Source organism: Lucilia cuprina, chromosome 3 (genome assembly GCF_022045245.1).
Source record: "Lucilia cuprina isolate Lc7/37 chromosome 3, ASM2204524v1, whole genome shotgun sequence".
Lineage (NCBI taxonomy): Eukaryota > Metazoa > Arthropoda > Insecta > Diptera > Calliphoridae > Lucilia > Lucilia cuprina.
In genome coordinates, this window is record NC_060951.1 from 10,001,963 (window position 1) to 10,016,877 (window position 14,915).

The 14,915-nt window shown below is 30.5% G+C and overlaps 2 protein-coding genes across 4 annotated transcripts in view; one reads left to right on the forward strand and one right to left on the reverse strand.

Moving 5' to 3' along the window:
* Nucleotides 1-14,915, reverse strand: part of LOC111681149 (flotillin-2) — a 347,120-nt gene that overhangs the window by 40,214 nt on the left and 291,991 nt on the right. The window lies entirely within an intron of this gene.
* Nucleotides 1,819-12,869, forward strand: LOC111681159 (glucose dehydrogenase [FAD, quinone]). Of its 2 annotated transcripts, XM_046946679.1 has the most exons (3): nt 1,819-2,087; nt 7,849-8,334; nt 11,111-12,869. In XM_046946679.1, exons 2-3 carry the CDS (start codon nt 7,956-7,958, stop codon nt 12,607-12,609), a joined length of 1,878 nt encoding a protein of 625 aa, XP_046802635.1. In that variant the 5' UTR covers nt 1,819-2,087; nt 7,849-7,955; the 3' UTR covers nt 12,610-12,869. The 2 variants fall into 2 exon arrangements, with proteins under 2 accessions (XP_046802635.1, XP_023298652.2); XM_023442884.2 differs by lacking the exons at nt 1,819-2,087; nt 7,849-8,334 and adding an exon at nt 9,646-10,135.

A 14,915-nucleotide genomic window follows, 5' to 3' on the forward strand; every position in this document is an offset into this window, starting at 1 on the left:
CTAGGTGTATTTCTTTACATTTGATGTAGCATACATCCTCCTATTAGGGTTCTATAGTTGAAACGAAATGTCGACTTTTCGACTTTTTTCGTTTAGTTAAAAGTCGACATTTCGACTTTTTGCATTTAATGAAAAGTCGATTTTTCGACTTTTTTCATTTAATTGAAAGTTGACTTTTAGACTTTTCGACTATACGTATTTTATAAATAGTCGACTTTTTCCGACTTTTCGCTTTTTTTCGACTTTTTGACTATTTTCCACTTTTTCGACTATTTTTTGACCTTTTTCGAGTTTTCCCACTATTTTAGAGTTTTTGACATTATTATTTTACTTTTTTTTTAAATTTTCGACTACTTTTGACTTTTTTCTAAAATTTTCGAGTTTTTGACTTTTTACGACTTTTTTCGACTTTATTTGACTTTTCGACTTAACGACTTATCGACTTTCAACTTTTCGACTTTCAAACTTCGACTTTTATTAACAAAGTCGACTCTTCGACTTTTTTCACAGACGATAGTCGAGTTATCGACTTCGATTTTTCGACTTTTTTCGACAAAAAGTCGATTGTTCGTTTATTCGAAAGTCGGTTGATAGAACCCTCCTATCAACCTAACCGAATCTATAGTTTCAGTAATAGTTTGGATTTCAGTGTATGATATAGTCTGGTCTTTAGTCTAAACCATTGTCGGGAAATCAATCTGAAATGTCGCCAAAAATATAGTCTAAGATATAGTATAGATTGTAGTCTAAACTAATGTTTAGAATATAGACTAAGCTATTGTGTAGACTGTGGACTAACTATCCTCCGTTATTGGGGTCGGAGGATAGTTAGTCTACTAACTATCTACCAAACTAACTAACTAGCTACCTAACTAATAAGCTATCTAACTAACTAGCTACCTAACTAACTAGCTACCTAACAAACTAACTAACTAACTAACTAACTAACTAACTAACTAACTAACTAACTAACTAACTAACTAACTAATTAATTAAATAACGAATCTTTTAAATTCAAAGCTTTAGTATGGACTTAAGTCTAAACTTTACTCTAAGCTATAATTTGATCTTTAGCCTCAACTATAGTGTGGACTATAACTATACTAAGCAGTATACTATAAACCGTACTCTAGTATAAACTATAGTCTAAAGAAGAGTCTGGACTATAGTCCAAACAGGGCCTATGCTACAGAGTCTACTGTCTGTTTAAATATTCATTGACAAACTGATATGTAGTAGTGAGAGTTAAAGAAATATCGCCACGGATCCACTGGAGGGAAAAAAGGGAAATTTCCAAACCCCCGTGGGAGATAAAGAAAGTTTGTAGCGGATTCACATTACATAACAAACTAATATGTAGTCGTGAGAGTTACAGAAATATAGCCGAGGATACACTGGTGGAAAAGAAGGAAATTTCGAAACCCGCCCCTCCAATACCGAATATTTTTCATACAAAATACGTAAAAAAAACAATAATCAACACCTCCCCAAAACGCTTGAGCTAGATCAAATCTGATCTAAATGTATTATAATAAAGGAAGATTTGGAACTTAGAATAGTTTCTCTAGTAGCAAATATATAGATAAATAACATGTTGGATTCCTAAATACAGACCCCAGATATACATTTAACAAAAACCAAGTACTGTTAATCAAAAACAAAGGAATCTATTGAAAATCTTCAAATTGTTAAGACACTCTTAAAGATAAGTAAAAGAAAAAACAAAAGAGATAGTTTTCTAAAAACTCTCTTCTACTTAAACTCTTAGTCTAAGTGGCCAAAACCAAACTTTAACTATTCAAGCCAAGTATAAATTTCAAATAACAAACAGTTACCATTAAGACGTGCAAGAGAAAAGAAGTTAAAACGGCAAAATAAAAAGAAATTTCGAAATAAACGATTTTTGCTGAAAAAAAATCATTTAAAGAAGATACGAGAAAAAAGAAAGTGAATAAAATATTAAATTGTTTTTTGGTTATTTCTTAAAGTCCAAGGAAAAGAATTTACAAAAAATAAGTGTAAAACGAAAGATACAAAAAAAATTCATAAGTTTTGTACATATTACAACAAAAGAAAATTACTATTAAGTAAGTGTTAAAAAACAACAATTATAAAGAAGAAAAATTATAATAAAAATACAAAAAAAAAATAAAAAAGAAAACAAGTGGTGGAGGTGGCATTGCGCATGCGTTCATGCTAAACGTTTAAAATATTATAAAAGTTTTATTTCTTTGAAAAGAAATGCAACAACAAAGTAAAGTTTAACTAAATTTAATATCTAGTAATAATGCTAATTTGTTTTATACATAGATTTGCATAATAAATAAAAAATAAATCATAAATTTATGTTTTCTTCCAATATGGAAAATAAAAATAAAGAAATGAAGATGAAATCAGTGAAATGAAAAGTGATTCATTAATTAATTCCCTCATTAAGGAAAAAAAAAAAACAAATAAATAAATGCAAAAAAAAAAAAAAAAACACAACAAATGTTTAAAATACCTTAACAAGTTTATTGAACTTAATTTCTATTTAAAATTTTAATTAATAAAACAAATTAATTTGGTCGTTAAAATAAACTTTTAAGAAAAAGAGAAATTTAAGAATTTTTTTTTAACAAAAGTTCATAAGAAAACGCACTCATAAACAAAACTTTCTTGTTTAGACTTTAAACGTTTTTTATTTTTGTTTTTTTTTTTTTTTTACTAACGTCTGACGACGCTGATGACAAGAAACGTTGTTTTGTTGTTGTTCTTAAACATTTTGGCGTGTGTTTTAAACGCCCTCATGCGTTTTATATTTAAAATACGGTCACACGTTGTTGTTGTTTTTAGTGTTCTTTCTTTTATGAGTAAAATTTTTTATGTACCCTACTTGATGGATTGGCTGAGTGTTAAGTTGGTACAATTGTTTGCTGTTACCGGAAATGAGGGGCCTATTATGGAATAAAAATAATAAAGACTATAGACTTATCTATAGTCAAGACTATAGACTGATCTATGGTCAAGTCTATAGCCTGATCTATAGTCAAGACTATAGCCTGATCTATAGTCAAGACTATAGACTGATCTATAGTCAAGACTATAGACTGATCTATAGTCAATACTATAGACTGATCTATAGTCAAGACTATAGACTGATCTATGGTCAAGACTATAGACTGATCTATAGTCAAGACTATAGACTGATCTATAGTCAAGACTATAGACTGATCTACAGTCAAGACTATAGATTGATCTATAGTCAAGACTATAGACTGATCTATAGTCAAGACTATATACTCATCTATAGTCAAGACTATAGACTGATCTATAGTCAAGACTATAGACTGATCTATAGTCAAGACTATAGACTGATCTATAGTCAAGACTATAGACTGATCTATAGTCAAGACTATAGAATGATCTATAGTCAAGACTATAGACTGATCTATAGTCAAGACTATATACAGATCTATAGTCAAGACTATAGACTGATCTATAGTAAAGACTATATAGTCTAATCTGCAGTCAAGACTATAGATTGATCTTTAGTCAAGACCATAGTATAATCTGCAAGTCAAGACTATAGATTGATCTTTAGTCAAGACTATAGTCTAATTTGCAGTCAAGACTATAGATTGATCTTTAGTCAAGACTATAGATTAATCTTTAGTCAAGACTATAGTCTGATCTGTAGTCAATACTTTAGACTGATCTATAGACAAGACTATAAACTGATCTATAGTCAAAACTATAGACTGATTTGTAGTCGAAACTATAGACTGATCTATAGGCAATACTGTAAACTGATCTATAGTTAAGACTACAGACTAATCTATAGTTAAGACTATAGACTAATCTATAGTTAAGACTATAGACTAATCTATAGTCAAGACTATAGACTAATCTATAGTCAAGACTATAGACTAATCAATCGTTAAGACTATAGACTAATCTATAGTCAAGACTATATACTGATCTACAGTCAAGACTATAGACTGATCTGTAGTTAAGAATATAGGCTGATATATAGTCAAGACTAAAGACTGATTTATATTGAAAACTGTAGACTGATCTATAGTCAGGATTATAGATTGATCTATAGCCAAGTCAAGACTATAGATTGACCTATAGCCAAGTCAAGACTATAGAAAGATCTATAGCCAAGTTTAGACTATAGATTGATCTATAGTTAAGGCTATAGATTGATCTATAGTTAAGACTATAGATTGAACTATAGTTAAGACTATATATTGATCTATAGTCAAGATTAATTTATAGTCAAGACTAGATTGATCTATAGTCAATACTATAGATTGATCTATAGTCAAGGCTATATATTGATCTATAGTCAAGACTATTGATCTATAGTAGGTAGTATAGCTTAAACTATATGCGAAACTATAGTATGGATTATTTTCTAAACTACAATCTGTACAACATTCTATGCCTTAAGTTTGGTCTTGTATCCTATGGGCTTTTCACATCTTTATTGTAGAATATTTCAATTAAATTACTAATTTCAAAGCAGGTGGTGATCTTTTTTTATAAAACGTCAATGAACAATAGATATCCATTTATAGCGTAGCAAGTTGTTAAGTCGACTTTTACTTCGAAATAATAACATTTCCTTTCTTTTGACTAAAAATGGTCAAACAATGTTGTGGTCGTTATGATTAATATTTTAAGTCTGTATTTACTTTTACCAAAAAAAAAAGAAAAGCTAATAACAATATTCTAGTTTTTAAACTAAAAGCCTAAAACTTCAATTAGAAATAAAACTATGTTAATTAACGGTTAATCAATGAAAGTTGTGAAAAAAAAATGTTTAAATACATAAAATTTATCAATTTTTACAAAATTTTAAACCGTTTCAAAATATTTTATACCTTGAACTTGACTTTTATAACAGACATACAATTTGATTTGTTTTACGTTTTTTCTGCTTCTTCTTCTTGTTTTCGAATATTTTTACATAAACCAGTCTTAAAGTTGTTGCTGCTGTTTTGTTTTTTTTTATTTTAGACGGAAAATGTTTTTCTGGTCTTATAGTAAGTATTACAATAAAAACAAATAGCAACAACACAAGTGCAGTCAGCATGTTGTGGCATTTAACCATCAAGTGGTTATAATCATAATCACAATCTTCATCATTACACCATCCATAGACATGCCATGGAAAAATGTGTACAATTTTCAAAACTAGTTTTTTCCAAACCACTTGTTGGAAATACCACTAAATTTAACTGCTTATTTGTTGGTTCTTTTTGTTGGAGTTCATAATTTGTAATGTTATTTTGTTTTAAGAGCAGAATTTATTTTGTTAATCAGAGAACTTTAAGATATTAAAGGAATTATTATTTTAAAAAAGTATTTCGAAAAAAAATATATAAATAAGTTAAGGCTCAGTTAGTTTCTACGTTGAGTTCCGCCACGGATCAGCTGATAAATGTTTTTTATATAAACAGGCAAAGGTAGTCAACTAAACTAACGACACAAAACACAATTTTCTGGAAACAGTTGATTAAGAGTGAGCCATATGACTGTCAAATTCTCTATCCTTATTTTCTCCCAACGTGTGCTGATTTCATTACATATTGGGTTTAGATTATCCCATCTGCAATCTTCTATACAAAATTTTAACAGATCATACTACTTGTGTGCTAGTGGGAGGGGGGCTTTTTAAAAGTTATTTAATCAGAAATAGATAGATAGATAGATAGATAGATAGATAGATAGATAGATAGATAGATAGATAGATAGATAGATAGATAGATAAATAGATAGATAGACAGGTAGATGGATAGATAGATAGATAGATAGATAGATAGATAGATGGATAAATAGATAGATAGATAGATAGATAGATAGATAGATAGATAGATAGATAGACAGATAGATAGATAGATAGATAGATAGATAGATAGATAGATAGATAGATAGATAGATAGATAGATAGATAGATAGATAGATAGATAGATAGATAGATAGATAGATAGATAGATAGATAGATAGATAGATAGATAGATAGATAGATAGATAGATAGATAGATAGATAGATAGATAGATAGATAGATAGATAGATAGATAGCTAGTTAGATAGTTAGATAGATAGATAGATAGATAGATAGATAGATAGATAGATAGATAGATAGATAGATAGATAGATAGATAGATAGATAGATATATAGATAGATAGATAGATAGATAGATAGATAGATAGATAGATAGATAGATAGATAGATAGATAGATAGATAGATAGATAGATAGATAGATAGATAGATAGATAGATAGATAGATAGATAGATAGATAGATAGATAGATAGATAGATAGATAGATAGATAGATAGATAGATAGATAGATAGATAGATAGATAGATAGATAGATAGATAGATAGATAGATAGATAGATAGATAGATAGATAGATAGATAGATAGATAGATAGATAGATAGATAGACAGATAGATAGATAGATAGATAGATAGATAGATAGATAGATAGATAGATAGATAGATAGATAGATAGATAGATAGATAGATAGATAGATAGATTGATTGATTGATTGATAGATAGATTGATTGATAGATAGATTGATAGATAGATAGGAAGATAGATAGAAAGATAGATAGATAGATAGATAGATAGATAGATAGATAGATAGATAGATAGATAGATAGATAGATAGATAGATAGATAGATAGATAGATAGATAGATAGATAGATAGATAGATAGATAGATAGATAGATAGATAGATAGATAGATAGATAGATAGATAGATAGATAGATAGATAGATAGATAGATAGATAAATAGATAGATAGATAGATAGATAGATAGATAGATAGATAGATAGATAGATAGATAGATAGATAAATAAATAAATATTTGGGTAAGGCACTTGTCAATTTATCTACGTGCAAGTTTTGGTACAAACTTTATGTAAATATTTCATTAATATGATGAAAGATTTTGTAAAGTTTACCCCCCAAAAAAAAACTTTAAACTATAATTAACACGTTATTTGCATATGAACTACCCATGAAAAAATAAAACTTTATACAAACGTGAGTAATGAGGTACATTGTTTTTGCCAAAAACTAAAGTTTGATTTTCATATATTTTATGTTAGAGTGACATTTTTCTAAACAAATTTATATGAATTTTGGGAATTTTATATACTTAAATGGTAAAAATGGCGGTGGTGGTGCTGTTGGCAGGCGAACGAAGCATTGAAAATGTTTTAAAATAATGTATATTGTTGACATATTTAATGAATTTTAAACATTTAAGAAAAACTAACTGTAAAAATATACGTTTATATATACATTTGGAAAGTGTGAATGTGTCAATGTGTTACTAAGTACACAATCAAACTTTTGTACGTTACCGGGTGCACGTAATTCATTATATATATTTTTTTAATTTCAATTTCATACGAAAAATATCTAATATAACAGGCAATAGTTAAAACAAATATTTTGGTAAATAATATAAACAACAAAAACCCCGACAAAATATTAGAGTTAAAAAGGGGCCTAAGACTGTGACTGACTAAACATAACTTTGTGACAAAACAAAATGGCTGAGCAGGCGGTCAGTTATGTTGATGATATTCAAATTAAAAATTCCGGAAACGTAAACCCAGCAAATGTAAATACAATAAAACAACAGCAACAAAAATACACACAATATTAAATTACATCAAGTGTAACAGTGTCAGGAATCTTAATCATAATGGAAATTTAATTGAAAACGAAATTTTGTTTTATAAATATTACGGAATTTAATTTTTTTATTGTTTATAAAAATTTATTAAGTGTTTTTTTTATAAATTGCATAATATTGTAAATTTTTTTCTTTACAGCTAACATTTGGCCATGTTTATTTTAAGGCTTTAATCATCAAATTTTTTTCAATAAAAAAAAATTATAAAAAATTAATTTCCTTTAATAAAACTAAAAATCCCACAAAATGAGCGCTATAGCCAGTGCCGCGGGTGTTATAGGTGGCGCTGTTACCGCTGCTACTAGTAACAGTTGGTTTGTACCCATGCTAGTGGCGGCCATTGCCTATTTTCAATATGAGGAAATTATGGATCCTGAATCTAAACCCAATGATACACCCGGTGATGAGATAAGAGATCATTATGATTTTATTATAATAGGTGCGGGATCGGCGGGAGCAGTAGTGGCGAATCGTTTAACGGAAGTGGAAAATTGGAATGTTTTATTATTGGAAGCGGGAGGAGATGAAACGGAAATATCTGATGTTCCCTTAATGGCGGGCTATTTGCAATTGAGTAAAATGGATTGGAAGTATAAGACGGAACCGTCGGGTACTTCGTGTTTGGGTATGTTAGGTTTTATATGGACATTTTTGTATTTTAGACTAGACTATAGACTAGACTATAAACAAGACTATAGACTCGACTATAGACTAGACTATAGATTAGACTATAGACTAGACTATAGGCTAGACTATACACTAGACTATAGATTAGACTATAGACTAGACTATATACTAGACTATAGACTAGACTATAGACTAGACTAAAGAGTAGACTATAGATTAGACTATGATAGATAGATAGATAGATAGATAGATAGATAAATAGATAGATAGATAGATAGATAGATAGATAGATAGATAGATAGATAGATAGATAGATAGATAAATAAATAAATATTTGGGTAAGGCACTTGTCAATTTATCTACGTGCAAGTTTTGGTACAAACTTTATGTAAATATTTCATTAATATGATGAAAGATTTTGTAAAGTTTACCCCCCAAAAAAAAACTTTAAACTATAATTAACACGTTATTTGCATATGAACTACCCATGAAATAAATAAAACTTTATACAAACGTGAGTAATGAGGTACATTGTTTTTGCCAAAAACTAAAGTTTGATTTTCATATATTTTATGTTAGAGTGACATTTTTCTAAACAAATTTATATGAATTTTGGGAATTTTATATACTTAAATGGTAAAAATGGCGGTGGTGGTGCTGTTGGCAGGCGAACGAAGCATTGAAAATGTTTTAAAATAATGTATATTGTTGACATATTTAATGAATTTTAAACATTTAAGAAAAACTAACTGTAAAAATATACGTTTATATACATATGGAAAGTGTGAATGTGTCAATGTGTTACTAAGTACACAATCAAACTTTTGTGCGTTACCGGGTGCACGTAATTCATTATATATATTTTTTTAATTTCAATTTCATACGAAAAATATCTAATATAACAGGCAATAGTTAAAACAAATATTTTGGTAAATAATATAAACAACAAAAACCCCGATAAAATATTAGAGTTAAAAAGGGGCCTAAGACTGTGACTGACTAAACATAACTGTGTGACAAAACAAAATGGCTGAGCAGGCGGTCAGTTATGTTGATGATATTCAAATTAAAAATTCCGGAAACGTAAACCCAGCAAATGTAAATACAATAAAACAACAGCAACAAAAATACACACAATATTAAATTACATCAAGTGTAACAGTGTCAGGAATCTTAATCATAATGGAAATTTAAATTGAAAACGAAATTTTGTTTTATAAATATTACGGAATTTAATTTTTTTATTGTTTATAAAAATTTATTAAGTGTTTTTTTTATAAATTGCATAATATTGTAAATTTTTTTCTTTACAGCTAACATTTGGCCATGTTTATTTTAAGGCTTTAATCATCAAATTTTTTTCAATAAAAAAAATTTATAAAAAATTAATTTCCTTTAATAAAACTAAAAATCCCACAAAATGAGCGCTATAGCCAGTGCCGCGGGTGTTATAGGTGGCGCTGTTACTGCTGCTACCAGTAACAGTTGGTTTGTACCCATGCTAGTGGCGGCCATTGCCTATTTTCAATATGAGGAAATTATGGATCCTGAATCTAAACCCAATGATACACCCGGTGATGAGATAAGAGATCATTATGATTTTATTATAATAGGTGCGGGATCGGCGGGAGCAGTAGTGGCGAATCGTTTAACGGAAGTGGAAAATTGGAATGTTTTATTATTGGAAGCGGGAGGAGATGAAACGGAAATATCTGATGTTCCCTTAATGGCGGGCTATTTGCAATTGAGTAAAATGGATTGGAAGTATAAGACGGAACCGTCGGGTACTTCGTGTTTGGGTATGTTAGGTTTTATATGGACATTTTTGTATTTTAGACTAGACTATAGACTAGACTATAAACAAGACTATAGACTCGACTATAGACTAGACTATAGATTAGACTATAGACTAGACTATAGGCTAGACTATACACTAGACTATAGATTAGACTATAGACTAGACTATTTACTAGACTATAGACTAGACTATAGACTAGACTAAAGAGTAGACTATAGATTAGACTATAGAGTAGACTATAGACTAGACTATAGAGTAGACTATAGACTAGACTATATACAATAAAGTAGACTAGAGACAATGAACTAGACTATAGACAATGAACTAGACTATAACAATAAACTAGACTATATACTATAAACAAGACTATAGACTAGACTATAGACTAGACTATAGACTAGACTATAGATTAGACTATAGACTAGGCTACAGACTAGACTATAGACTAGACTATAGACTAGACTATAGACTAGACTATAGACTAGACTATAGACTAGACTATAGACTAGACTATAGACTAGACTATAGACTAGACTATAGACTAGACTATAGACTAGACTATAGACTAGACTATAGACTAGACTATAGACTAGACTATAGACTAGACTATAGGCTAGACTATAGACTAGACTATATACATATAGACTAGACTATAGACTAGACTATATACATATAGACTAGACTATAGACTAGACTATATACATATAGACTAGACTATAGACTAGACTATATACATATAGACTAGACTATAAACTAGACTATAGATTAGACCATACACAAGACTATATAGTTGACTATAGACTAGACTATATACTAGAATATAAAATAGACTTGACTATGTATTATACCGCAAACTATAGAATAGACTACAATATAGACTAAACTATAGACTTGATTATAGGCATTATACATTCATATTATATATAACACTATTTTTCGGAAAGTCCTTTTAAAATTTCGCTTATTCCATTTCCAGCTATGAATGGTGGTCGCTGTAATTGGCCACGTGGCAAGGTGCTGGGAGGTTCTAGTGTCCTTAATTACATGTTATATCTTCGTGGCAGTAAGCATGACTATGACAGTTGGGAGGCTCAGGGTAACACCGGCTGGGGCTATCGAGATGCTTTGTACTATTTCAAGAAATCAGAAGATAATACAAATCCCTATTTAGCCAGTACACCATATCATTCTACCGGAGGTTATCTTACCGTGGGTGAAGCTCCTTACCATACTCCTTTGGCGGCCAGTTTTGTAGAGGCTGGAGTGGAAATGGGCTATGAGAATCGAGATTTGAATGGTGAAAAACAAGCAGGTTTTATGATAGCCCAAGGTACAACACGCCGTGGTAGTCGTTGCAGTACAGCTAAGGCCTTCTTGAGACCAGCTAGATTAAGACCTAATCTGCATATATCCATGAATTCCCAGGTCACACGTATTATGATAGATCCGGTCACAAAATTGGCTTTTGGTGTGGAATTTGTTAAAGATCAAAAACTTTTCCATGTAAGAGCTAAGAAGGAGGTTATTTTATCGGGAGGTTCTGTTAATTCTCCACAAATTTTAATGCTTTCGGGTATAGGGCCAAGAAAAGAGTTGACCAAACATCGTATACCTGTTATTAAGGAATTAAATGTGGGTGAAAATATGCAAGATCATATAGGTTTGGGTGGTTTAACTTTTTTGGTTAACCAACCCGTTTCTATAGTGGAAAGTAGATTCCATTCCATGTCAACAGTTCTGCAATATGCTGTATTTGGTCAGGGACCCTTAACTATATTGGGCGGAGTGGAAGGTTTGGCTTTTGTTAATACTAAATATGCTAACAAATCTTTGGATTGGCCAGATATAGAATTTCATTTTGTTTCCGGTTCCACTAATTCAGATGGTGGTAATCAGCTAAGAAAGGCCCATGGTTTAACCGATGCTTTCTATAGAGCAGTTTTTGAAAAGATTAATAATCATGATGTTTGGAGTATAATACCTATGTTGCTGAGACCGCGTAGCAAAGGTTTTATTAAACTAAGATCTGGCAATCCCTTTGATTATCCCTATATAATACCCAACTATTTGGCAGATGATTTTGATTTGAAAACTTTAATAGAGGGTGTTAAAGTGGCCGTAGCACTATCACGCACCCAAGCCATGCAAAGATTTGGTTCACGCTTATCCGCCATTAAATGGCCCGGCTGTCAACATTTACAAATGTTTACCGATCCCTATTGGGAGTGCATGATAAGACATTATACTTGTACTATATACCATCCAGTGGGTACTTGCAAAATGGGTCCCTATTGGGATCCCGAAGCGGTAGTAGATCCCCAGTTACGAGTCTATGGCATTAGAGGTCTACGGGTCATTGATGCCAGCATTATGCCCACTCTGGTGAGTGCCAATACTAATGCTCCCGTTATAATGATTGCTGAAAAGGGTTCCGATATGATTAAAGAATTTTGGATTAAGAATACAGTCGTTTAATTAGTCTTTAAGTTAAGTCACTAAATCTTAATTAAATTTAAGTTAAATTTTAGTTTTTTTGTTTTTAGAATTATTCGAAACCAAATTGAAACTTTTATTTTATAAAAAAATAAATTTTTATTATAAGTTTTAGTTTTTTTACTTGAAAAAATATAGTTTATTAAGTTATTTATAATATTTATTACAAAGTTTTGTCTTTCCCATTAGAATTTGAATTTAATTTTAAGCGCAATTGATTGATTGAATGATTGCCTTTTATACATATAAAAAGTACGCCTAACTAATTAAAAATTAAATAAAATGGAGAGCAAATGTTAAGATTAATTGCTTTATAGCGACGTGTTTAAATTGTTTAAATAGAAATGTCATTTAATTAATAATATAGTAAATTTATACTCACTAGAAAAGGTAGAAAATTTGCTGATTTTGCTATTTTTTAGAACGGCATTGAAAAGTGCTCATTATAAAATATTTACTATCAGTTCATTGACCTAATAACCAGGTACATAGGGAGAAGTTATTAAAACGCATTTCAATACCCTACATAAAGAATAGTTGACAAATATTGATTCAAATTTAAGCCAATATAGTCCAGCTTAAGTTATTTTAGTAACAAGTGAAAAGGAGAAATTGCTAAGAACTAGTTCAGTAACTGGTTCTTTGGGGGTACTTAAGGGTTTACAACAAATCCATTCTCCATTAGAAATTCAATTCAGTGGATGCAGTTTTACACAGTTTTCCAGTTTCAGTGGGACATACAAGTACAGGGAGGAACAGAAACTTCATTTAGTGGATGCAGTTCCATAGAATTTTCCAGTATATTTAACGTACAAAGAAATACAAGTACAAGAAGAAATTACAAAGAACAATTCCACTAAATAGGAGTTATATCAGATCCGCTTCTTTTCATGAAAGCAATGATAAGACACTCTGTTTTCTGGATGCTATTTCATAGAATTTTCCAGTATCATTAGAACGTACAAGTACAAGAAGGAAATAACAAAGAACGAGACCCCAGAATTGGGGTAATAAGGAGTTATATTAGATCTGCCTTAATTCATGATAAAAATGTTCAGAAACTCAGTTTTTAGGAGAAATTACAAAGGAAAAGTTCACTGACTGAGAACTTTTCGGATCTGCCCCTTTTCGTTAAAGGAATGATCAGTAACTCAGTTTGGTGGATGCAGTTCCATAGAATTTTCCAATATCAGTAGGACGTACAAGTACAGGGAGAAATTACAAAGTACAAGTCCACTGGCTGGCGGTAATAAGGAGTTATATCAGATCCGCCTCTTTTAATGAAAGGAATGATCAAAAACTCAGATTCGGGGATGCAGTTCCATAGAATTTTTCAATATCAGTAGGATTTACATGTACTCGGATAAATTACAAAGAACCAGTCGACTGACTGGAGGTAATAAAAAGTTATATCAGATCCATCCTTATTCATGAAAGAAATATTTAGAAACTCAGTTTTGTGGATGTAGTTCCATAGAACAAGGCGAATTTACAAAGAACAAGTCCACTGACTGGGGGTAATAAAGAAATCTGCCCTTTTCATTAAAGGAATGATCAAAAACTCAGTTTTATAAAATTTTCCAATATCAGTAGGGCGTACAAGTACAAGGAGAAATTACAAAGAACAAGTTCACTGACTGAGGGTAATAAAGAGTTATATCAGATCTGCCCCTTTTCATGAAAGAAATGATCAGAAACTCAGTTTCTTGTACGCAGTTCCATAGAATTTTCCTATTAAGTAGTATTGGCAAGATATTTGAACCTAATTTCGTTTTCGAATTCAATGTACTCTAAAAATATTTAACATTTCCCTGAATCCGATCGTCCAAAATATGTCTATTAAGAAACATTCTAACATCGGACTTATTCATTCTAAACCATTATCAGGCACCGGTTTTTATGGAAAATATAATGGGAAATATCGTATATAGTGACCCTATGTCGAGAAACTCAGTTTCCTGAATGAATTTCCTAGGACTTATTCATTCTCGACGACTATCGGGACCACTCTTTATAGAATATTTTATGGGTAATATCTTATATAGTGACCTATGAATGAAATGTTCATTCATTGTCGAGAAACTGGACAATGAATGATGTTTTTCCATAGAATTTTTAAACAAGTGTTTTTTAGAAACAATACAAGATCTTTGGAACTAATATCGACTTGAACCTGGCAATAACAAAACTACTCCAGAGCTTTACTGTCCTCTCCACATGATTAACTGAATCAGTTAGTCCAAATTCGTATAGTTGTGTCCGTAAAACTCTTTGTTCACTGTATTACT

Coding starts and splice junctions, on each gene's coding strand:
- LOC111681159 (XM_046946679.1), top strand. CDS start 7,956: ATGAGCGCTATAGCCAGTGCCGCGGGTGTTATAGGTGGCGCTGTTACC. Junction 8,335..11,110: donor GTCGGGTACTTCGTGTTTGG/GTATGTTAGGTT, acceptor TTCCATTTCCAG/CTATGAATGGTGGTCGCTGT.